At 36.9% G+C, this 25,898-nt stretch overlaps 1 protein-coding gene and 1 non-coding gene across 2 annotated transcripts; one reads left to right on the top strand and one right to left on the bottom strand.

Annotated features, from left to right (window-relative positions):
- Window positions 1–10,041: 10,041 nt before the first annotated feature.
- Window positions 10,042–12,435, bottom strand: LOC113769792. The gene has a single exon (XM_027314123.1). The coding sequence runs from the start codon at window positions 12,433–12,435 to the stop codon at window positions 10,042–10,044; it is 2,394 nt and encodes a 797-aa protein (XP_027169924.1).
- Window positions 11,999–12,105, top strand: LOC113753266. Its single transcript, XR_003465011.1, has one exon. It is a non-coding gene; the product is annotated as a small nucleolar RNA R71 (small nucleolar RNA).
- Window positions 12,436–25,898: the final 13,463 nt, after the last annotated feature.

The following is a 25,898-nucleotide window of genomic DNA, read 5'->3' as shown; positions in this document are numbered from 1 at the left end:
CCCCACACTTAAAATCTACAATGTCCTCACTGTAGAGGGAGGTAAAATAAACTGAAACTTCCCTCAAATAGGTGGTGATGCAATTTGTAGCCCTTAATCCTCACGATCATCCCAATTCTAGCCAAAGTGAAACAAAAGGTACGAAAAAACATAAGTAGCACAAGATGATCCAAAAATAAAAGAAAAATAAAATCTACAAAGTTTATCTTAACAGAAGAAAAGAAAAATAACGAAATAAAAGATCCAATCCGCTAAAGAGCGTCATGGCTGCTCGGAACGAGAGTCTACGGCCTCCTCGGCTCTATGAGGACCATGTGATGTACCAATATGGCCCTCCTCCTGCTGAGGCGTCGGAGTCGGTGACCGGCGGATGTTGAAATGATCTTCCATCGCCCGAAGACGACGATCATGCCTGTCTAGTCGCTCCGTCATCCGTCGCTCCATCTGATCAATACGCTCGACGACTCGTGCCTCCATACAGCAAATGGCATTGAGGAGCTCTTGCCACTTGGATCGCGGCGGAGGTGGTGGTCGTGGAACGGGAGGAGGAAGAGTCTGCTGTGCCTCCGTCTCTTGAGCTTCCGCTTGAGGTTCAGTGTGAGACGGAGGCTGAGTGGAAGTCGAAGCTTCACCGGTGTCCCGAATCAAAGCAGCTCCAAAATTCGTAGGGATACTCAAAGATTTGAGTATCGAGGCACTGACCTCGTCGGCGGACCTAGTGACAATGGCCCTCTCGGTTCCAAGAGGAACATTGAGCTTCTCAAAAAGAAGAGAGAGCAGTCGAGGGAACCCAAAACAGGTTTCGCCGGCCCTCATTCGAGCAGTAGTCCGCATGTAGCTGATGATGATGCTGGGTAGAGGAATACCGGTCAACTACGCACCCACACCATGCATCATCTTATCTAGAAAGTATAGATCACTATTGCGGAGCTCCCGTTTTCCACTCCTTTTCGGCACCACATTAAAGGCAAAAAGATAGAAGATCAGGTGGTAGCGATACTCAAAGGAGTCGACGCATACCGTGAGTTTTTTTGCACTTCCTCGCTCACGGTACTGACCCTTAAGACGTGTCACGGCCTCTCGCACTTGCCATGGATCACGTGCCTTGAACTCGTTGGTCAATTTAACATCTTCTCCTTTGTCTTTGAGTTTGACGAAGTGTCTCAGTGTATTCCGATTGAGAGCCACTCTCTTGCCTCGAACCCACGAGACGATGAGGTTGCCACTGTGGCTCTGTTTGTTTTCTACATTGGCATAGAACTCCCGGACCAGGTTGGGATAGTAATGCTTCGGCAATTGTAAAATGTTCTCCCATCCAAGTCGCTTGAATGCCATGGAGATTTTGTAATGATCGTCCACCTCCGGTGCCAGATGCTTCTCAATTATGATTTCCTTGTCCAATCCGGCTTCATACCACTGTTGGTTTTCAAGCGAAGTGAATCGCATGGTATCATAGTCCGGAAGTGGCTCGTCACGGCTAGTGGAAGCTGTCTTACACCTGGAGCGAGGCGGTGACTCAGGTGAAGGGGATTCCTCCACGGGTGACTCCTCAGGTGAAGGAGTCCGTTCCTCACTCGAGGAAGGAGTAGGAGTACGAATACGAGCCCTCCTTGTGCGAGTCATAGTTCCTATACAAAAACAAAATGAACGTTCGTTAGAACTAGTATAAACTTGCTCACACATGTTAAATAAGAATTTAAGAAAATTTTGGCAGAGTTTTCCCTTGAAAAAGGGCTAAACTACCTACCAACATTTACCCAAATTCAAGCAAATAAACTTCTTAACACATTGTCAAATCTACTTTTATCAGTTAGAAGATCTATTGCCAATAAGGATATCAATCCCCACATGATAAATCCAAAAGTTTGATAGTTAAAGCCATTTGCAAACATATAATATAATCTCAAAGTAAAATGGCTTATCAAAGACAATTTGCTATAAGGTTAAGCCTTAAATATCAAATGAACACAACAACTCGTTATGCATTACCAATAATATCCTTAATGCAAACAACTCTCAGCTTTTGGTAATTTTTGTCAAAGCAAGACATGACGATCCGCTACACTTTATCATCAATGTGCATAGAAATAAGTTTCATTTTATTAAAACAAATGCAAATCATCCAAAGAAACAGGGAATTGCAAGCAACATTACAATATGCTTTAACTAATAATTGAGAAAAACTAGACCAAAGATGTCACCATATTCACAAACTCCTCAATACTAAGCATAGAATTCGTTCCATTGACATGTAATAACACAATGTAGCACACTTATAGCAAGAAATTCCAACAAATATGTATTTATCACAATATACCCAAAAATTAGAAAAATACAAAATTAGAAGTTATGAAATCTCAAAGAGAATTGCAAATTGTTACATCAAATATGTAGATTGATGATGGAGGATGAAAATGATGCAAAATTTGACACAGAAACAAGCCAAAATAGCACCTAATTTGAAGAATTTCCGTTCGGGCAAAATTCCCTATTTGAAAATCAAACACCTTTCTGATGATGTTTTGATGCGAAAAAGATTGGGATTTTTTATCACAAGAGTGTTTGTGATGTTTTTGTTGTGAAAAATTGGAAGTTTTATGGATGAAATAGAAGATTGGAGAAAGAGGGTTAGGGTTTCGGTGAGAAGAATGAAAAGGAAGCTGGAAAATGAGGAACCGAGGCCGCAGTTCCATTCATATCATGAATCGATCCGAGCTCGGATCGGTTCTAGAAGCACTCGGATCCGACAAGGCTCGGATCCGTCTCACAAGAAATACAGACAAGCCCTCGGATCCATCTTGGTTGAATTGGATCCGAGCTCGTATCTTATGGATCCAAGGTCGGATCCTTCTGGGTTGAATTGGATCTGAGCTCGGATCTGTCTTTCTCTGCACTAATTGCAGAAACTGCAATTTTTCAAACTTTTTCTCCCTTTTCCGGCCAATTCCAAATTACACATTAGACAATCTTTTTATCAATTTCAACCTCCTACGCACATGTAATATACCATAAACACAATATCTAACCTCTCAAAACACATTAAACATATCTACATTGAAAATCGAGGGGTGGGGTTCTTTGATCATTTTTGCACTTTTACACCAAAATGGTATTTTTGAGCATTAAATGCACATCAAATGATTCCATGAGCATTTATAACCATGTTATCATCAAAACTCACTTGAATATACTTGAAATGCACAACGTATATATGCATGGGAATTTTAAACACTTAAAACACAAATTGATAAGAAAACCTCCCTTTTTACATTTGCTCTTCAATTGTACTTCTAAGGTGGATGATGAAACTCCCGTACCTCCTACAAACAAGTAAAATACATCTAATTAGTCAATTAAATCACACCAAAATGTAAGAAACACATAAAAACACACAACTACAATATTATTATTGGGTTGCCTCCCAACAAGCGCTTTTGTTTATAGTCATTGGCTCGACTCTCCTATAACTTCTTTAACTCTCTATTGCATTTCCTAAGGAGTAAATTACTCCTTTAGGAACCTTTTCTCCGGCTAAATAGAGTTTCAATTTTTGACCATTTACTTTGAATGGGGCACCATTTTCTCCTTTTATTTCCACTGCTCCATAAGGAAACATGTGAACCACTTCGAATGGCCCGGACCATCGAGATTTAAGCTTTCCAGGGAATAATTTAAGTCTTGAGTTAAACAATAATACCTTTTGCCCTTCTTCAAAATGCTTAGGAAGAATGTGTTTATCATGCCAAAATTTCACTTTTTCTTTGTAAATTTTGGCATTCTCATACGAAGTAACCGCAATTCCTCCAATTCGCTTAACTCAAGCATTCTCTTTTCACCTGCAGATTTAAAATCAAAATTAATAGTTTTAACGGCCCAATAAACTTTATGTTCTATTTCTACAGGTAAATGACATGCTTTCCCATAAACAAGCTTATATGGAGACATTCCCAATAGCGTTTTAAATGCCGTTCTATATGCCCATAAAGTATCTTCAAACTTGTTTGACCAATCCTTTCTCGATCGGTTGACCGTTTTCTCCAAAATAATTTTAATTTTCCGGTTGGCCAACTTCGCTTGACCATTGGCTTGAGGATGATAGGGGAGTGACTTTTTATACCTGCATCCATATTTAAGCAACAAAGTGTCAATAATTTTATTACAAAAATGCTTACCTTCGTCGCTTATTATAGCCTTTGGAACTCCAAATCTGCAAAATATGTTCCGTTTAAGGAATTTAAGCACAACTTTAGCATCATTAGTTTGTGAAGGAATGGCCTCCACCCATTTAGAGACATAATCAATTGCTAAAAGGATGTACTTATTATTTTATGAACTAGAAAATGGTCCCATAAAATCAATGCCCCAAACATCAAATAACTCAACTTCCAAATACGTAGTCAAAGGCATTTCATTCTTTCTTGAGATATTTCCGATTTTTTGGCATTGATCACAATTTTTAACCCAATTTCTAGCATCTTGGTACATAGTAGGCCAATAAAATCCAGATTGCCATATCTTTGCTATGGTCTTAGTTGTGCTAAAATGACCTCCCGTTTCAAGTGTATGATAATGCATTATAATACTATGTATCTCATCTTCCGGAACACATCTTCTAATTATTCCATCTGCACAATGTTTGTAAAAGAATGATTCCTCCCAAAAGTAATGTTTAGTATCATTTAAGAATTTTTTTCCTTTGATGAAAATTCAAATCACTTGGTATCACTCCACTAACTACAAAGTTAACTAGATCAGCATACCATGGTGACTTATAAATTGCCATTAAAAACTCATCTGAAAATTCTTCTTTAATGGATGAATGGTCTTCTTGATGCATGTTTTCCAGTCTAGAAAGATGATCAGAAACTAAGTTCTCGGATCCTTTTTTATCTTTGATCTTCAAATCAAATTCCTGCAATAATAAAATCCATCGAATTAGTCGAGATTTTGCATCTTTCTTATTTAACAAATATTTGAGTGCTGCATGATCGGTATAGATGATAACTTTAGATCCTATTAAGTACCATTTAAACTTATCCAATGCAAATATCAGTGCTAGCAACTCCTTCTCTGTTGTGGCATAGTTAACTTGGGTTTCATTTAACATTTTACTTGCAAAATAAATGACATGAAGTCGCTTATCATGTTTTTGCCCAAGAACAGCCCCAACTGCAAAATCACTTGCATCACACATTAATTCGAATGGCACGCTCCAATCCGGTGATGCTATTATGGGTGCGGAGACAAGTTCTTTCTTCAACCTATTAAAAGCAAGTAAACACTCATCATTAAAGTGAAAAGAAACATCTTTTGCAAGTAATTCACATAAAGGTTTAGCAATCTTGGAGAAATCCTTAATAAACCGTCGATAAAATCCCACGTGTCCAAGAAAGCTACGAATGTCTTTCACATTGATAGGTGTGACAGCCCCACCTTACCCTAAGGCGAACCAAAGGGTTCGACAAACCGCCTGCCCAACTCTCGTCGGGACTCACTCACTCACTACAGTCCTCAAATAAGTTACAATATAAATCTCAAATATACAGCAATTGTTCCACAAATTCACATATCATAAGTGAAGCGAATACGTCTCAATTGCATTACAAACTAAAACCTCAAGAGATAAAAACAATACTAATTTTCTGAATAAGACAAAGGTCCTCAGTTCTCATATAATTACAAGTACAATCGCAGTCTCAAATATTACACAATATAAAACTAAAACGCCAACTGTACTGGAGATAATCCAACCAGTCACACGAAGAACTTAGTACAAGCGCCTCCTTTGCCTCGAACCCTGTGGAAGGAAAATAACATATTTTTTGGGTGAGTTAGAAGCTCAGCGAATAACCAATAAAAATCGTAGTCAAATAAGTTTCAGAATAGTTCATTTCAATAATGTCATGAATCAGTAATCAAATGTACATTTATTGCTCTTGTGAGCCAGTGAAATCATTGTACTTAAACATCCGACGCTCAAATAGGTCCAGTAACAGAGAAACAGTGATAGGGAGCCATTTGCTCCAAGTAAACAGTGATGGAGACGTTGGTGTTCAGCACAAGACTTCCCAAGAATTCATTGAACCCAAATCATATCATGAACTCACATGCAAGCACACATGATATGCAATCGAGTAAATAATGCAAGAAACAGTTCATAAGTAGCTTTGAAAATAGTTTGGGGTCACTCACCAACTACAACTCAGGAACCATCCATCATATATCATTGTCTTGCTCAAGTCCAAGCCTTAGATCACAAACTCAAAGCAATCAAACACTCTCAAAGTTCGGACAACACTTCCCCTTAATTTCTTCATTTTTCCAACCTACAAACATTCATCAAATTCATAACTATCAACCACAATAGCACATATACATCATAGGCTATTAAACACTCATAATAAGGGTCATAATACCCCCTTTAATCTTAACCAATTAAGAGCTCAATAATCAACCAACTTCAAGGCCAAATTCGAAACCCTAATCTGGAATTTAATCCCACAAGCGAAAATTTTTCGTAAGCAGTCGCAACTAGTACATATAAGTTTCATCTTACACCTAACCAAGTTATCATTCCAAAGCCAAACAACAATTATCATATAAAATCAAAAAATTCACCAATAAAATCTGAAAGTTACCATAAACTCCTTCAACCCATGAAATCTTCCACAATACAACATATTTAACCACTACAAACTACTAATATATCATTATTAAAACAAAAGGAAACTTTCTTAGCAACTCACCTAAACTCAAGAAAGATAGCACCTTAAAGTTTTTCCTTCCAAAATAACTCCATCAATTTCTTCAAACTTCCATAGGGAGCCCTTATATGGAGTAGATCGAAAATCTAACGGTGAAATCACAAGATTTGAGCAAAGATTGAAACTAGCAAAAAATGAAGAAATCTCTCTTATTTTTTCTCTCTCAACAGCCGGCCAAGCCAAGGAAAGAAATGAGGAAAAATCCCAGCCAAAACAAGATAAGAAAGAAGAAAATCAGCTGGTCAAAGTTGATGGCCGACATGCCACGTCACAATCTGGCCGGATTTCCGGCCGAATTGCTGGCCGGATTTAAGGCAGTGAAGAAATTAATTTTTTTCAAATGAGCCAACCAATCCGGCCAGAAACTGGCAGGATATGCGGCCGGATTTTGCAAAAATTCTGGTCACTAGAAAATTTTACCTTTTTCTCTTCTTTCGGGCGTCACAAACTCCTCTTCTTAAAAGAATGTCGTCCTCGACATTCCAACTTGTACTAATCAAGTCAAGATATCCCGTAAAAGTCAAACAAGCATTTCCAAACAAGCCTAATCCCACTTGTCTGCTTTTCATTCCTACAAGAAATCACTGCTATTCACCAGACCCACAGTCCGACATCCTAAACTTGAAACTTAGGATACACTACAGAGATCTGAAACCTAAGCTCTGATACCAACTGTAACAGCCCCACCTTACCCTAAGGCGAACCAAAGGGTTCGGAAGACCGCCTGTCCAACTCTCGCCGGGACTCACTCACTCACTACAGTCCTCAAATAAGTTATAATATAAATCTCCAATATACAGCAATTGTTCCACAAATTCACATATCATAAATGAAGCGAATACGTCTCAATTGCATTACAAACTAAAACCTCAAGAGACAAAAACAGTACTAATTTCTCGCATAAGACAAAGGTTCTCAGTTCTCATATAATTACAAGTACAATCGCAGTCTCAAATATTACACAAGATAAAACTAAAACGCCAACTATACTGGAGATAATCCAACCAGTCACACGAAAAACTTAGTACAAGCACCTCCTTTGCCTCGAGCCCTGTGGAGGGGAAATAACATACTTTTGGGGTGAACTAAAAACTCAGCGAATAACCAGTAAAAACCATAGTCAAATAAGTTTCAGAATAGTTCATTTCAATGATGTCATGAATCAGTAATCAAATGTACATTTATTGCTCTTGTGAGCCAGTGAAATCATTGTACTTAAACATCCAATGCTCAAATAGGTCCAGTAACAGAGAAACAGTGATAGGGAGCCATTTGCTCCAAGTAAACAGTGATGGAGACGTTGGTGTTCAGCAAAAGACTTCTCAAGAACTCATTGGACCCAAATCATGTCATGAACTCACATGCAAGCACACATGATATGCAATCGAGTAAATAATACAAGAAACAGTTCATAAGTAGCTTTGGAAATATTTTGGGGTCACTCACCAACCACAGCTCAGGAGCCATCGATCATATATCATTGCCTTGCTCAAGTCCAAGCCCTAGATCACAAACTCAAAGCAATCAAACACTCTCAAAGTTCGGACAGCACTTCCCCTTAATTTCTTCATTTTTCCAACCTACAAACATTCACCAAATCCATAACTATCAACCACAATAGCACATATATATCATAGGCTATTAAACACTCTTAATAAGGGTGATAATACCCCTTTCAATCGTAACCAATTAAGAGCTCAATAATCAACCAACTTCAAGACCAAATTCGAAACCCTAATCTGGAATTTAATCCCACAAGCGGACATTTTCCGTAAGCAGTTGCAGCTAGTACATATAAGTTTCATCTTACACCTAACCAAGTTATCATTCCAAAGCCAAACAACAATTATCATATAAAATCAGAAAATTCACCAATAAATCAGAAAGTTGCCATAAACTCCTTCAACCCATGAAATCTTCCACAATACAACATATTTAACAACTACAAACCACTAATATATCACTATTAAAACAAAAGGAAACTTTCTTAGCAACTCACCTAAACTCAAGAAAGATAGCACCTTAAAACTTTCCCTTCCAAAACAACTCCATCAACTTCTTCAAACTTCCATAGGGAGCTCTTGTATGGAGTAGATTGAAAATCTAACGGTGAAATCTCAAGCTTTGAGCAAAGATTGAAACTAGTAAAAAATGAAGAAATCTCTCTTGTTTTTCCTCTCTCAACAGCCGGCCAAGCCAAGGAAAGAAATGAGAAAAAATTCCAGCCAAAACAAGATAAGAAGGAAGAAAATCAGCTGGTCAAAGTTGATGGCCGGTCGGATTGCTGGCCAGATTTAAGGCAGTGAAGAAATTATTTTTTTTTCAAATGAGCCAACCAATCCGGCCAAGTATCCGGCTAGAAACTGGCCGGACATGCGGCTGGATTCTGCAAAAAATTCTGGTCACCAGAAAATTTTTCCTTTTTCTCTTCTTTCGGGCGTCACAATAGGTGGAGGCATGCTCTCAATAACCTCTATCTTGACTTGATCTACCTCAATACCTTCTGAAGAAATTTTGTGGCCTAGCACAATACCCTCACAAACCATGAAGTGACATTTTTCCGAATTGAGTACAAGGTTTGTTTCTTCACATCTCTGCAAAATTAGATCTAAATTGTTAATATAATCATCATAAGTAGATCCAAATACAGAAAAATCACCCATGAAGATTTCCATAATTTTTCTATTAAAATCAGAGAAAATTGCCATCATGCATCATTGGAAGGTGGCCGGTGCATTGTACAGTCCAAAAGGCATCATTCGAAATGCAAAAGTGTCATAAGGACAAGTGAATGTAGTTTTCTCTTAATTTTTCGGTGCAATGGCTATTTGATTGTATCCTGAAAAACTATCCAAGAAACAATAAAATTCATATCCAGCCAATTTTTCTACCATTTGATCAAGAAAAGGAAGAGGGAAATGATCCTTTCTAGTAGCTGCATTAAGTTTTCTATAATCAATACAGACTCGCCACCCAACCACAACTCTAGAGGGAATCATTTCATCATTTTTACCATGTACTATGGTTATCCCCTCTTTTTTTGGTACTACATGAATAAGAGAAATCCAAACACTATCAGAAATTGAAAAAATTATACCTGCATCCAACCATTTAAGGATTTATACTCTTACTACTTCTTTCATGTTTGGATTTAACCTTCTTTGAGTTTCAACCACTGGTTTAGAGTTCTCTTCCAATAAAATCCTGTGCATACAAATAGTTGGACTAATTCCTTTGATATCAGAAATTGTCCATCTTATAGCCTTCAAATGCTTCCTCAAAACAGTAATAGCTTGTCTAATTGTTCCTCATCTAATGCTGCATTGACGATTACCGGCAATGTCTCTTTTTCTCCAAGAAACGCATATTTGAGGTGCTTAGGCAGCGGCTTAAACTCAAGCTGTGGTGCTTGCTCACATGATGGTGGAGGTAGCCCTTTGGTCAATTCGAACTCCTCATATGCATTTCTCCTTTTGTAAGGAACCTGTGCTTGCAAAAATTCAGTCATTTCTTCAACTTGTTCCTCTTGTAAGCCTACACCATTAAGACAAAATTCAAGAGAATCATCATCAAGATTAACTTGACTCATCTCTAATGCCAATTCATCACATATGTCAACAGAATAAATATGATCGGTAAAAGAGGGATATTTCTCCACTTTACTCAAATTAAATTCCAATTCCTCTTCACCAATTTGGAACTTGAACTTACCACGTTTAACATCTATTATTGTACTTGCGGTGGCCAGAAATGGTCTACCAAGTATAATAGGTACATTTACATCTTCCTCCATGTCTAAAACAACAAAATCGACAGAAATAATGAATTTCTGTACTTTAATGAGTACATTCTCCAATACGTCCATTGGATGTCTAATAGACCTGTTAGCCAATTGCAAGGAAATGTTAGTACATTTTAACTCTTTCAACCCCAATTGCCTAGCCACAGTTAAAGGGATCAATGACACACTTGCACCAAGGTCATATAGTACTTTAGAAAATTCTACATTACCGATAGTGCAAGGAATTGTGAAACTCCCCGGATCTTTCAACTTGGGTGGCAATTTATTTTGTATGATTGCACTACATTCTTCCGTTAATGCAATTATCTCACTATCTACCAACTTCCTTTTCTTAGTCATTATCTCCTTGAGAAACTTTGCGTATGAAAGAATCTGCAAAATCGCATCAACAAAAGGTATATTAATATGTAATTGTTTAAAAATGTTGACAAATTTCTCAAATTCTTTGTCATTTCTCGAAGGTCTCAATCTTTGAGGAAGTGACACTGGTGGAGGAATTGGTGTTGTATCTCCCATTTGTGGTTCATTTTCTTCCACCTTTTCTTTCCCTTTAATTTTCTTGCTTTTCTCTCCTAACTCACTCAATTGCTTGTTTTCTCTTCTTTCAAACTCTCTTCCACTTTCAACTACCGGCGGCTCACTTAATTCCTTACCACTACGGAGGGTTATAGCCTTCTCATGCTTCCTTGGGTTCATCTCAGTCTTACTAGGTAAGTCCCCTTGGTTGCGATTGTTTACCACATTTGCTATTTGTCCCAATTGGACCTCAACATTCCTGTACATATTGGTGAGTTGGTCCATCCTTCCTTCAATTCTTTCAAACCGTTGAGTAATGGCATTAGCTAGCTTTTCAATTTTATCATTTGTTACATTTGCCAGCTTTTCAATTGCCAATTCCCAAGTTGATTTGGACTCTTGAAGTGGTTGCTTCGGTTGAAAATCCGGTGGATTAACTGGTCTTTGTTGGTTCCCTTGATCATTCCATCCAAAATTCGGGTGATTACGCCATCCGGGATTATAGGTGCTGGAGTATGGATTGTTTTGGGGTGGATGGTTGTAATTGTTGAGATATTGAACCTGTTCGCTGCTAGCATACATAAAATCATTATGATCTCCGTCACAAGTGGTACAACATGCAACAACTACTTCTTGATTAGAACTAGAACCAACTTGCCTATTAAGCATCTTAACCACATTATCCATTTTTGCATTTAACATATTCAAGGTATCTACTTTGAGCATACCTGCGATTTTCCTTCTATTACCTTGTTCGTTTGCCCATTGGTAGTTGTTAGCAGCCATTTCTTCAATCAATTGTTGAGCTTCCTCAGCTGTCTTCCCCATCAAAGCTCCTCCCGCTGCTGTATCTACATGCGTCTTTGTTGGATAGGTGAGACCATTGTAAAGTGTTTGGACTACTAGCCAATCTGATAGACCATGATGAGGACATTTTCGTTGCAATTCCCGATAGCGCTCCCAAGTTTCATACAATGTCTCTCCTTTCTGTTGAGAGAAACTAGTTATATCCATTCTAAACTTAGCAGTTTTTCCAGGTGGAAAGAATTTATTTAGAAAAGCCTTGGCCTTGTCCCTTAGTGAAAATGGAAACAATCGAAATTTAATTACATCATCACTAACTCCATTAAACTTAATTGTATCACAGATTTCAAGAAATGTTGACAAGTGAGAATTTGGATTTTCGGTAGCATTACCTCCATATTGAGATTGTTGTACCATTTGAATTAGTGATGGTTTTATCTCAAAGTTATTAGCGTTTACCGTTGGCCTTACAATGCTAGTTTGAGAACCTTGTGTTCTCGGTAAAGTAAAATCTCGTAGAATTCGCCTATTTGAGTCATTTTCTGCCATTTTTTTCTCAAATGGTAATTCTATCGAGATTTATTCTATCGGCTGCCAAACCTCTTGTTCCTCTTGATGTAGTGTATTCCTCCTTTGTCTCCGTAATGTTCTTTCAATTTCAGGATCGAAATGTGCAACTTCTCGATTTGATCGGTGCATACACTACAAATAAAAACAAGAGAAATTTTATAGTTTTTATTATTAAAATCAACTATAAACAAGTTGAATAAAAACAATGAAAATATCTAAATTAATAGAGATGATTAGGCCCTAATATTGCCGCTCCCCGACAACGGCGCCAAAAATTTGACGAGACTTTTATATCAATGCAAGTTTAAATCTGATTTTACACCCGTTGGAGTGCAAGTATACAGGTCGAAATTGTAATACAAGGTGTGTATCAATTCGATCCCATGAGGAGCAATTTAACCAATTATTAGGTCCTTATTTTCTCTATTATTTAGACTATTGAATGAATTTGAGCAGAGAAAGGATATTGCTATAATCTACAAATCTGATATACAAATCTAGTTTAACAAATGTTAAATGCAAATGGAGAACTTTCACTCAAGGAAGAATCTAGGGATGTAAATTCCACTTATGACATAAACAACACAAATGAATGGATTTATCTCTTGTTATTATTTGTTTAACCGGAGATTCATTTTCAAAATTACCAAGTCTCATTTTCATGATGAAATGGCCTAGAGCAATATAGTTTTCCCTATTTTTATGGTGAAATACTAATTCTACTCTGTTTTCTTTCATGAAATGCTAAAGAATCCACTTAAGTGTATCTCTATTTTCATGAACATACAACTCAAGCTCTACTCATGTGTTTCCATTGTTACTACCAATTCTCATTGAACAATAACAACTATAAACATGCTATTGGTGATCAATCAATAACAAGTAATCACAGCTACACAAGTAAACAAGTTAATACAAGATATAACAAGTGTAAATCACATTCAATTCATATTATTTAGCCATAAGTTTCATCTACTCCCTAGATAAAGAAAATTAGCCACTCATGAATGATTTAACAATCAAACTCACAAGTTTATTAATGCAAAATATCATAAAATACAAGTACAAAAAAGATAAAAGAAAACTTAGCCAATTGAAGGTGAAACTCTCCAATTTCTGCTATACTCTTGTACAATATGATTACAAGTGAAAACTCCAAATGCTTCTTCAAGAACCCTTAGCTAGAGAGAAAGTTGTTACAAGAAGGAAAACTAGCTATGTATGGTTGTTCTGGCTTCCCCCCTCTGTTTCTGCATAAAAGGTGGTAGAAAGTCTATTCTTCTCACTTCATAATTTCCTCCACTCAGATTTTGTAAAAAGAAGTCAAAGATATGATGTTTCCTTTTGTCTACAACTCATTTGGTCTTCTCTTTTGTTGCAGAAGCATGTGCCACCGATTTCTGTCCCTCAAAATAGTTGAAAAAGTTGTGAGAAAGGTAAAGAAAAATGGCTGTGCCACTTGCTGAAAAGAGAGACAGATCCGAGACTCGGATCCGAGGGGTAAAACTGGATCCGAGCTCAGATATTCAGGATCCGAGGACTTCCCATGCTGGATCCGAGGTCGGATTGTCTGACCTCGGATATACTCCTCCAGAAGTACAGACGAGGGCTCGGATCCCTCTTTGCTCTCACGGATCCGAGCTCGGATCCGTGCCATTAAATTTTCAATTTTTCACTTCTTTCCTTTTTCCTTCATTTTTGTTCCTAGTTTCTCTTGTACTTTATCCTTAGGACGATTCTTACAATTCCTTCATCACACGCATGAATTCCATATATCCATATCCTTCATATTTTCACAAAATTAACACATTAATCCACTCATTTATCAAATTTTAAACACTTAAACAATATTTAATCAATTATCACCAAAAGAGTTCAAATATGGCTTTAATCTTCTCAAAACATACCAAAAGTTCATACCAATTTTGTACAAAATATACATTAAATATTCACTTATCAATATTCCCCAAGGTGTCATGGCTAATCCGGGACCATCATTTTCAGTTTGATTTAAAAATCATGGAACTTGGAGGTTGGGGTATTATACTTGGTGTGGATTGGAAGTGTCATTTTAGTCTTATAACTTTTGATTTTCATGAACTTAGTATGGCTCTCAGTCATGAAGGAGAACTGTTGCATCTCCAAGGATTCATTAATCAGCTTATGATGGAACTTGTCAGAGGCAAAGATCTCACAAACTTTATACAGGAGAAACAGTAGAGATGTGCATCTATACAATTGAAGAAAACTACAGTAGAGATGAAAGATATTCCGGAAGCAGTTGATCTGATATTACAATAATTTCCTCAGGTGTTTGATACTCCAAAAGAATTACCTCTAGAAAGGTCTTTAGACCATTAGACCATCCTCAAACCTATTCAAAACCCTTCATACTCAAACCTTATAGGTATTCTCACTCTCATAAATCTAAAATAGAGAAGCTGGTGATTGAAATGCTTACAAATAGAATTATTAGGCATAGTAGTAGCCCATTTGCTTCCCCAATGTTGCTAGTCAAAAAGAAGGATACTTCATAGAGGTTATGTGTGGATCATAGAAAACTCAATGAACTAACTGTGAAGGATAGATTTCCAATTGCTAACATTGATGAATTACTGATTGAATTGCATGGAACTAGATATCTATCAAAGTTAGATCTAAGAGCTGGTAATAATCAACCAAGAGTTATGGCAGTTGATGTGCATAAAACTGCTTTTCAAATAGAACATGACACTTTGAATTCTCGGTGATGCCATTTGGATTGACAAATGCTCCAACCACTTTCCAAGCTCTAATGAATCAAATATTCCAGCTATATTTGAGAAAATTTGTATTGGTTTTCTTTGATGATATTCTGGTATACAGTCCTACATTAGAATTGCATATGCAGCACCTCCAAACTATGTTAAAAATATTAGCAGAAAACCATCTCTACTGCAAGAGGTCTAAATGCTCTTTTGCTCAAACATTAGTTGAGTACTTAGGTCATGTGATCTCAGAATCAGGTATAAGTATGGACCGGTCCAAAATTGAGTGTGCCTTATCTTGGCCAACTCCTAAAACAATTAAGGAACTGAGAGGATTTCTAGGGCTAACTGGCTACTATAGCAGGTTTATAAAAGGTTATTGCATCATATATAAACCTCTAACTCAGTTACTCAAAAAGAATGGCTTCGATTGGAATCACCATGCTCACATAGCTTTTGAGGAACTGAAAACTGTTATGAACATTGCACCTGTTTTGAGAATGCCCAACTTTGAAATTTCTTTTATAATTGAAATTGATGCTTGTTGACTTGGTATAGAAGTAGTTCTAATGCAAAAGGCCATCTAATAGCATATCTTAGCAAGGCCTTGTCCCAGCAGAATCTGGGAATGTCAGTTTATGAGAAAGAGTTGCCTTAGTAATGGCAGTAACTAAATGGAAGCATTACCTAATAGGGCATCACTTTATCATTAAAACAGACCATCAGGCCCTTAAATATCTATTGGAGCAAAGACTTGTACATTTCTTGCAGCATCAATGGCTTACTAAGCCGTAGGATTGGATTATGAGATCCAGTATAAGAAAGGATCTGATAATGGTATTGATAATGCATTGTATAAAAAAAGAATGACTGACATATTGGAAGACTCTAAGGTGGAATTGAGTAATATTTGTGCCATCTCTGCTGTTGAACCAGCTTGGATGCAAGAAATCTTGGAGAGTTATGATAGAGATATTTTTGCACAAGACACTATGACTCAGATACTGCTAGATCCTACATCTAATCCTGATTAATCAAATGCTAAAATTCAAGGATAAACGATACATGGGATCTGCCAATAACATAAGAAGTAAACTGATCATAGCATTGCATGACTCAGCTGTAGGAGGCCATTCAAGACAATGAGAGTGCTTGCAGAAAGTAAAATCACTATTCTTCTAGCCTGATATGAAGAAACAAGTTCTACAGTTTTTCAAATCTTGTGATGTTTAGCAGCAAAACAAGAGTGAAAATGTTCCCTATCTTGGCTTATTACAACCAATTCCTGTTACTCAGCAAGCATGGACACACTTGACTATGGATTTCATTGAATAGTTGCCATCATCCCAAGGATTTGATATAATACTTGTAGCAGTGAATCACTTCACCAAGTTCAGCCACTTCATGAAACTTACTTATTCCTTCTCTGCCAAATAAGTGGCCCAATTATTCATTGTTAATGTGCATAGATTACATAGTTTGCTTGAAACAATCATATTGACAGAGATATGGTATTTATTAGTAATTTCTAGCAGGAATTATTCAAGACACTGGGTATTGGTCTCTGCTATAGTTCAGCATAACACTCTCAATCAGATGGTCAAAGTGAGAGAGTGAGCCAGTGCTTAGAAAATTATCTCAGATGTAAGTATTGTGAGAACCCGTAAAACCCTAATTATTTTCCTAGGGTTTATTTCCCCTTAATTTGCATGTTTTCTGCATTTTCTGGCTTAGAAATATTTTCTTAGTGGATTTTATGAGCAGTTATAGTTTTAAGATGATTTTTCTAGCATTGGTGAATTTTTAGAAAATTAAGAATCTATATTGGACGTGGGACCCACTAGTGCGAAAAGTTCGGAAAAATTCGGCCAATAAGGTTAAGTTTCGGATACTGTGAAAAATTTATCGGGTGTTAAGAGATAAGTAGTGTGTGTGAAGTGATTGATGTGAGAGAGAAAAGAAAGATAGGAATGCATTTAATGAGTGTGACAAGTGTCACAATCTCATTGGTTGGACTTTAAGAATTACTATTCACTTTCTTGACTTTTTTGACCAAGGGATTAAATATCAAAAATTGCACAAAATTCACCATTTTGCACCCTTGATGGCCGGTTCTCTCCTTGCAAAGAAGAAGGAAATTCCACCAACTCTCAAGCTTCCATAAGCTTCAATCTTCCATAAACAAAAGCTTAGACTAGATTTCACTCCATAAAATCCTATCTTCTAGTGCTAGTAAGGGTTGTAGTGAAGTTTGTTTGAAGCTCTAAGGTGGCCAACCTCTCTACATCTCTTGTTCTTAGGTAAGTGATGTTTTACTACTTCCTTATACTTAATGATGGTTATTTTGTGCTTAATGGTGGCATAAGTGCTGGAATATATGATTTGTTTCTTGATTTGTAGTGATTTGGTGAAGTTTTTATATTTTTGAGGAATTTTCTGATTTTATATGATCTTGATGTTGTGGACTAGTATGATGGTTGATAATGGTCTATATAGACTCTAGTAGGTGCATATGATAGGAAATTGCAATCAATTTTGGATTTGGAAGAATTTCTGGAAAATTAGGGTTCTTAGTTGAACATTCTGTCCGAAATTTTCGGTCATAGATAGAGGCCGAATTGGACTTTGCTCAAAACATGAAAGTTGTAGGTATTGATGAGTTTGAAGTGCCTGCAAAATTTCAGGGCATTTGGAGTAGTATAGAGTGAGTTATGCCGTTTTTCCTGTTGCTGTTTTTGGTGGACAGAATGTGCGAACTGCGATAGTAATTGTCTATTTTGACTGGAATTGGTTTGGATTTTGAAGTTGGTGTCTTCTGATGAAATGTAGCTGAATGTCTTATCTAACATATGCCTTTGGAATTTCGGCATTTGGACTTGTATGGACTGAGATATACCGATTACAGTTTTCTGCGTTTTGCAAACCTGTTTTGGGAATTCTGGTATAGTATTTCGTATATTTGACCTAGTTGTGTTAGGAACTGGATTGAGTGACCTTCTACATTGTTGTATTTCTGTTTCTTGGCTTCGAAATGGTGGGTCTTACACCCCCATCCGATAATTGTAGTGAGAGTTGTGCCATTACCGCATTATGAGGTCAAATCCGGTTTTCATATCAAGGCCTTAGTTAAAGCCCTTTCTTAATTTCTGGTTTCCTCTATTGTTTGTAAATGTTTATGGAACCTTATTGGGGTCATGTTTGGCCTTGGTTTATGACTCGTTATCGAGTCTCATTGTATTTGTTTGCATGTTTTTAGGGCGTGACGGTGGTGCACAACGTTCTTTTGACTAAAGTGTTTGAAACCACATTGTGCTAGCTTGGTGAGTGTACTACTCACTTATGTGCTATTATATGGCTTTGATATTTGAACTTGAGAGGTTAAATGTTAATTAATTGAAGTGAGAGTGTACTTTATCATTCTCACTTATTGTATCGCATGTTATTGAAAAGTTATTGGAATTTTACATGAAATGTTATATGAAATGAAATACATGACTTCAAATGTTATCCATGAGCTCAACCCCATTGGTAGTTGATTGAATCGAGCCAGCAAGGGCTTGGTCGTGACAATTAATGAGCCTTGGGTAAGGTTATATGGAATCGTGTAGTATGAGAGACTCTCGATTCCGGTATACTCGAGTAATACCACAATGCATGCGTTTGGATTTCGGGCCCGGTTGAGGAATGTTAGGAGGAAGGGAATGGAAGTTAAGTGGGTCTACAGTTGGTTACTTTTCAAACATTGACGGAGAGTCAATGAGACCGATCAAGAATTCAAACGAGGAAAAGGGCTCTTGAGAGCCACCCGTATCCTTTTATCCTCATTATTAATGTGTGGCTTTATTTATTTTGGTAAATTGGACTGTTAAGCTTGATGTATCCATGAACTTGGTTGCTTGAGTTGTATTCTCACTGGGCAATTAGCTCACCCCGTTCCTTTTGTTTTTCTTACAGGAATATGACTCTTTTGGAATGAATTTTGATAAATGGTTGCCGAATGAACTAGATGAATGACTCTTTTGTATTGTATATAAAATGGGACCCTAAATGTATCATTAGGGCCGTTTTCACTTTTGTTTTGGCAAACCATATATGTAGCGACTTTTGTATCACTTTTAAATGTCATTTTTGGTTTGTAAAAGCTAAATGTTATGTGGTTTATGTAAGTCGATGTTTGGTTGGGTTCGGACGAGTCGGTTACTATTCATGGCCGACTTCGGATTTTGTTTCTTTTATTTTGGGTTATTTTGCCCTTTTGCCTTATTTGCGCGCGTTATAAGTTCCGGAACGTGAAAGATCGCTCTATACTGCACCGTTAGTCCTGGCGAGAGCTGGGCAGGCAGTCCGCTAACCTCTTTGGTTCGCCTTAGGGGAAGGTGGGGCTGTCACAGGTGGTATCAGAGCCACTTCACGTGGTCTCTGCGCGGAGTGAGACTGGGCCAAGTGGTGTTGTGGTTCTAATTTCATGAATATGTCTAAGTGCTCGTTTGAGCGTAAGTTATGAACCGGGCATGTGATAAGTGTGCGAATCATTATCATGGGACTCGAGGAAACTAGGTATGTATGTCGGGTAGGAATCTTTACTAAGGATGGTTTACTCTTGGGACCGGCCGGCTCGAGTTGTGAATTATCTTAGATGGGATTCTTGTGCCCGGATACGGAAGAGATGAGAGCCTAGGTTAAAAAGGACTTGGGCGAACTAGAAATGTGATTCCATGGAACTTCGCGTGGTCTATTCGAGTATTGTTAAGCTTGATCACTCTTGATTAAGATATAATCGGTGTTGGTGAGAAAATTTCGAGGGCGAAATTTCTTTAAGGGGGAGAGAGTGTGAGAACCCGTAAAACCCTAATTATTTTCCTAGGGTTTATTTCCCCTTAATTTGCATGTTTTCTGCATTTTCTGGCTTAGAAATATTTTCTTAGTGGATTTTATGAGCAGTTATAGTTTTAAGATGATTTTTCTAGCATTGGTGAATTTTTAGAAAATTAAGAATCTATATTGGACGTGGGACCCACTAGTGCGAAAAGTTCGGAAAAATTCGGCCAATAAGGTTAAGTTTCGGATACTGTGAAAAATTTATCGGGTGTTAAGAGATAAGTAGTGTGTGTGAAGTGATTGATGTGAGAGAGAAAAGAAAGATAGGAATGCATTTAATGAGTGTGACAAGTGTCACAATCTCATTGGTTGGACTTTAAGAATTACTATTCACTTTCTTGACTTTTTTGACCAAGGGATTAAATATCAAAAATTGCACAAAATTCACCATTTTGCACCCTTGATGGCCGGTTCTCTCCTTGCAAAGAAGAAGGAAATTCCACCAACTCTCAAGCTTCCATAAGCTTCAATCTTCCATAAACAAAAGCTTAGACTAGATTTCACTCCATAAAATCCTATCTTCTAGTGCTAGTAAGGGTTGTAGTGAAGTTTGTTTGAAGCTCTAAGGTGGCCAACCTCTCTACATCTCTTGTTCTTAGGTAAGTGATGTTTTACTACTTCCTTATACTTAATGATGGTTATTTTGTGCTTAATGGTGGCATAAGTGCTGGAATATATGATTTGTTTCTTGATTTGTAGTGATTTGGTGAAGTTTTTATATTTTTGAGGAATTTTCTGATTTTATATGATCTTGATGTTGTGGACTAGTATGATGGTTGATAATGGTCTATATAGACTCTAGTAGGTGCATATGATAGGAAATTGCAATCAATTTTGGATTTGGAAGAATTTCTGGAAAATTAGGGTTCTTAGTTGAACATTCTGTCCGAAATTTTCGGTCATAGATAGAGGCCGAATTGGACTTTTCTCAAAACATGAAAGTTGTAGGTATTGATGAGTTTGAAGTGCCTGAAAAATTTCAGGGCATTTGGAGTAGTATAGAGTGAGTTATGCCGTTTTTCCTGTTGCTGTTTTTGGTGGACAGAATGTGCGAACTGCGATAGTAATTGTCTATTTTGACTGGAATTGGTTTGGATTTTGAAGTTGGTGTCTTCTGATGAAATGTAGCTGAATGTCTTAGCTAACATATGCCTTTGGAATTTTGGTATTTGGACTTGTATGGACTGAGATATACCGATTACAGTTTTCTGCGTTTTGCAAACCTGTTTTGGGAATTCTGGTATAGTATTTCGTATATTTGACCTAGTTGTGTTAGGAACTGGATTGAGTGACCTTCTACATTGTTGTATTTCTGTTTCTTGGCTTCGAAATGGTGGGTCTTACACCCCCATCCGATAATTGTAGTGAGAGTTGTGCCATTACCGCATTATGAGGTCAAATCCGGTTTTCATATCAAGGCCTTAGTTAAAGCCCTTTCTTAATTTCTGGTTTCCTCTATTGTTTGTAAATGTTTATGGAACCTTATTGGGGTCATGTTTGGCCTTGGTTTATGACTCGTTATCGAGTCTCATTGTATTTGTTTGCATGTTTTTAGGGCGTGACGGTGGTGCACAACGTTCTTTTGACTAAAGTGTTTGAAACCACATTGTGCTAGCTTGGTGAGTGTACTACTCACTTATGTGCTATTATATGGTTTTGATATTTGAACTTGAGAGGTTGAATGTTAATTAATTGAAGTGAGAGTGTACTTTATCATTCTCACTTATTGTATCGCATGTTATTGAAAAGTTATTGGAATTTTACATGAAATGTTATATGAAATGAAATACATGACTTCAAATGTTATCCATGAGCTCAACCCCATTGGTAGTTGATTGAATCGAGCCAGCAAGGGCTTGGTCGTGACAATTAATGAGCCTTGGGTAAGGTTATATGGAATCGTGTAGTATGAGAGACTCTCAATTCCGGTATACTCGAGTAATACCACAATGCATGCGTTTGGATTTCGGGCCCGGTTGAGGAATGTTAGGAGGAAGGGAATGGAAGTTAAGTGGGTCTACAGTTGGTTACTTTTCAAACATTGACGGAGAGTCAATGAGACCGATCAAGAATTCAAACGAGGAAAAGGGCTCTTGAGAGCCACCCGTATCCTTTTATCCTCATTATTAATGTGTGGCTTTATTTATTTTGGTAAATTGGACTGTTAAGCTTGATGTATCCATGAACTTGGTTGCTTGAGTTGTATTCTCACTGGGCAATTAGCTCACCCCGTTCCTTTTGTTTTCCTTACAGGACTATGACTCTTTTGGAATGAATTTTGATAAATGGTTGCCGAATGAACTAGATGAATGACTCTTTTGTATTGTATATAAAATGGGACCCTAAATGTATCATTAGGGCCGTTTTCACTTTTGTTTTGGCAAACCATATATGTAGCGACTTTTGTATCACTTTTAAATGTCATTTTTGGTTTGTAAAAGCTAAATGTTATGTGGTTTATGTAATTCGATGTTTGGTTGGGTTCGGACGAGTCGGTTACTATTCATGGCCGACTTCGGATTTTGTTTCTTTTATTTTGGGTTATTTTGCCCTTTTGCCTTATTTGCGCGCGTTATAAGTTCCGGAACGTGAAAGATCGCTCTATACTGCACCGTTAGTCCTGGCGAGAGCTGGGCAGGCAGTCCGCTAACCTCTTTGGTTCGCCTTAGGGGAAGGTGGGGCTGTCACAAGTATAGTGAGTAACTAGCTATAGCAGAATTCTGGTACAATACAAATTTTGCTACTAGCCTACGAATAACTTCTTCTGAGAGCCTATATGTAGGGGTATCAACGGGTCGGGTTCTGGCTGGAATTGAAAATTTTAGACCCGGACCTGTTTTCATGTAGTAGACCCGGATCCGATCCGTATACCCAATGGGTCTTGATCTTAGAGTTTCGAAACTAGGTTTGACGGGTCCGAGGTGGATCCGGGTCGAATCCTGTTCTAAAAGGTCTAAATTTAAATATTTCAAAATTAAATCCAAAACCAATTACAAATCCAATCTCCAAGCTTAAACAAATCAAATTACAAAACTCAATCACAAATAACTCGCAATAGTCAATCCAAAACTAACCACAAATCAATGTACAAAATCATTACTAAATTGTTAATTTGGTAAACGAATGTATTTAGAAATATTTATATTTTATAATTATTAATATATTATTCGGATCTGGGTCGAATACGGGTCGAAATTCTATATTCCGTATCTGACCCCTTTTTTTGTTAGAGTAAATGGGTCCGAATCTGGGTTCGGAATTATTTTTCAACCTAAACTCGGAAAAATTTGTCAGATCCGGGTCCAAACCCGACCCATTGACACCCCTACCTATATGGTTAAACTAGTTCATATTCCCCTAGTACCATTCCATGATTCTTTAGTTCCTACTGCTACTTAATTGGTGCAAGAAAGGCTTCAAATGTTAGCTAACATCAAGGAGAATCTGGTTAAGGCTCAAATCCGCATGAAGTGTTATACTAATAAGCATAAATCTGAGAGGAAATTCCAAGTTAGGTGTTGGGTTTTCCTCAAGTCGCAGCCATATAAGCTGCAATTAGTGGCCATTAGGAAAAGCTTACAACTATCAGCAAAATACTTTAGTCCTTTTCAGATATTGGAAAAAATTGGTCTCGCGGCATACAAACTCAAAATGCCTAATGGAGCTAGAATACATCTAGTGTTTCATGTATCACTATTGAAAAGGAAGATTAGAGTTGCTGATAGCATTGAACCTATACTAGCCGAGTTGGATTCTCATGATCAAAGCCTTTTAAAGCCTGAGAATATGGTAAAAAGGAGAGTTATTCTATGCAATGCTCAACCTGTCATCCAATATTCGATTAAATGGAGCATTTGTCTGAAGATGAATCATCGTGGGATAACAAAACTTTCATAGATTAGCAGTTCCTACCTTTTAAGCTTGAGGACAAGTTGGTTCTTATGAGGAAGGGAATGTCAGGAGCTTAAAAAATTAGAATTGTTGCTTTAATGAATTGTTTTGCATTTTGCATTTATAATAACAATTCCAGGGGAATTACTTAGTTAAACATTGCCGTCTTAGTAAAATGACAGTTATTCCCCAAAAACAGTTAGAAAGGATCTATGAATGGGGATGCAAAGTAACGGAATGAAGCAAGAAATGGAATAATAGATTCTTCTTTCCACTTACTCTTGCTCTCTTTCCTCTCACTACATTCTCCCTCTCTCTCTTAATTCTTCTTCTCCAATCCTGCCTCACTTAGAAATTCTCCCTCAGAATTCATCAAATCTTTCTGATTCTTAGCCCTCAATAGCTCAGGTCTTGACAGTATCCTAAATATTATGGAAACCCTAACATGATTCGAAAAATTAAATAAACCCTAACATTAATCTCGTAGGTTACTCGAACCCAACTTTTTTTTAATCTTTTTTTAACCTCCTACCCCTCCTCACACCCTTTCTACCCTTAATTGCAATACTCAAGATTCGATTCAAATACTGAACATAATAGCAGGAAAAAAATCTATAAACCCTCTTTTGACTATAGGACCAACTTTAGAACCTGACTTGAATAACTTATTTGCTTAATTTTCTCTTTTCATTTTTCTTGGCTTCTCATCTTGGCAGTAGGTGGATTTTTCTACAATGGAATTCCATAAAAACAGTGAAAATTGTAGCCCGATCCTAGATTTAGGCCCCGCTTGATAACCCAATTCAGCATTTAAACTTAATGGAATCATATCTTAAGACATTCAGACCGTTTGATAACAAAAAATTGTAATATCTGAATTAATTAAGTGATACTGAATTTTTTAGGCAAAACTTATTCCCAAAATTAAGTGATAAGGCATTTACTTATCACTGAATGTGATATGCACTCATATGTATTAGATTTAATACTTAACAATTCAGTAACTTAATAGATTCAGACTTCAGATTTTAGATTTCAGACTTCAGTTTTTAGATTTCAATTTCATCAAATGCACTCTTAGTATATATTTGATAAGTGACTATTTTGTGTTATATTTGGATGACATTTTATATTATTTTTAGTCACTTTTTTCAATATTATAAGAAGAAGTTGGTCCATTTTGGTTAGAATTAGTTCTAAATGCTGCTTAGTGCTTAAATGAGTTATTTGTCCCCTTTACTTGCATCTTTTTTGTTGTTTTTGTAGGAGTTGGAAATGGACTTTATTTTGGACAAAACATAAGCTTACATTAGGAATATTGCTTGTAATAATTTTTTGATTTTTCCTTTTTCTACAAAAAAATATCAACAAAAACTAAAGTGTGACAATTTTACAAACAAAATCTCTTATTTTTCACATAATATTCATGATTGCATTCCCATAAAACTAATTGATAGTCTTGGTTATTTTTTTATTTACTTTGCACCCCCAATTTATTTAGCAAATTATAAACTTACACATCAAACATGTTAAACGGGTCAACTCATGGTTGACCTAATTTGGTCCTATTTGCTTGGCAAATTATTCAGATTTGACCTAATTTTGACGCAACTCATAAAGAATAAATTTATATATGCTAATTTCATGTTAAGTTCAAGTCACATTTTTGAGTCATGTCGAGAATTGGCCACCCTTACTTTGAGATCTGAGAATGCTATTTGGTCCTTTTAGTTACTTTTTTTTTGGGGGTCTAAGGAAGGGTCTAAGCCTTAGAAGGAGGAAGAAGAAAAGAAGGGTTTAAGTGTTGAACCAATAATATTACGGTGGTCAACTAGCTAATGTTCTTACCAATTAAACTACAAATTGCTAGATCCTCAATGTACTTTTGTGCTATCATTCCCTTCGATTTTGCAGAATATTTAAACT

The sequence above is a fragment of the Coffea eugenioides genome, chromosome 1 (assembly GCF_003713205.1).
Source record: "Coffea eugenioides isolate CCC68of chromosome 1, Ceug_1.0, whole genome shotgun sequence".
NCBI classification, from domain to species: Eukaryota; Viridiplantae; Streptophyta; class Magnoliopsida; order Gentianales; family Rubiaceae; genus Coffea; species Coffea eugenioides.
Note: the sequence above shows the minus strand (reverse complement) of the source record. Positions and strands in the feature narration are given on the sequence as shown.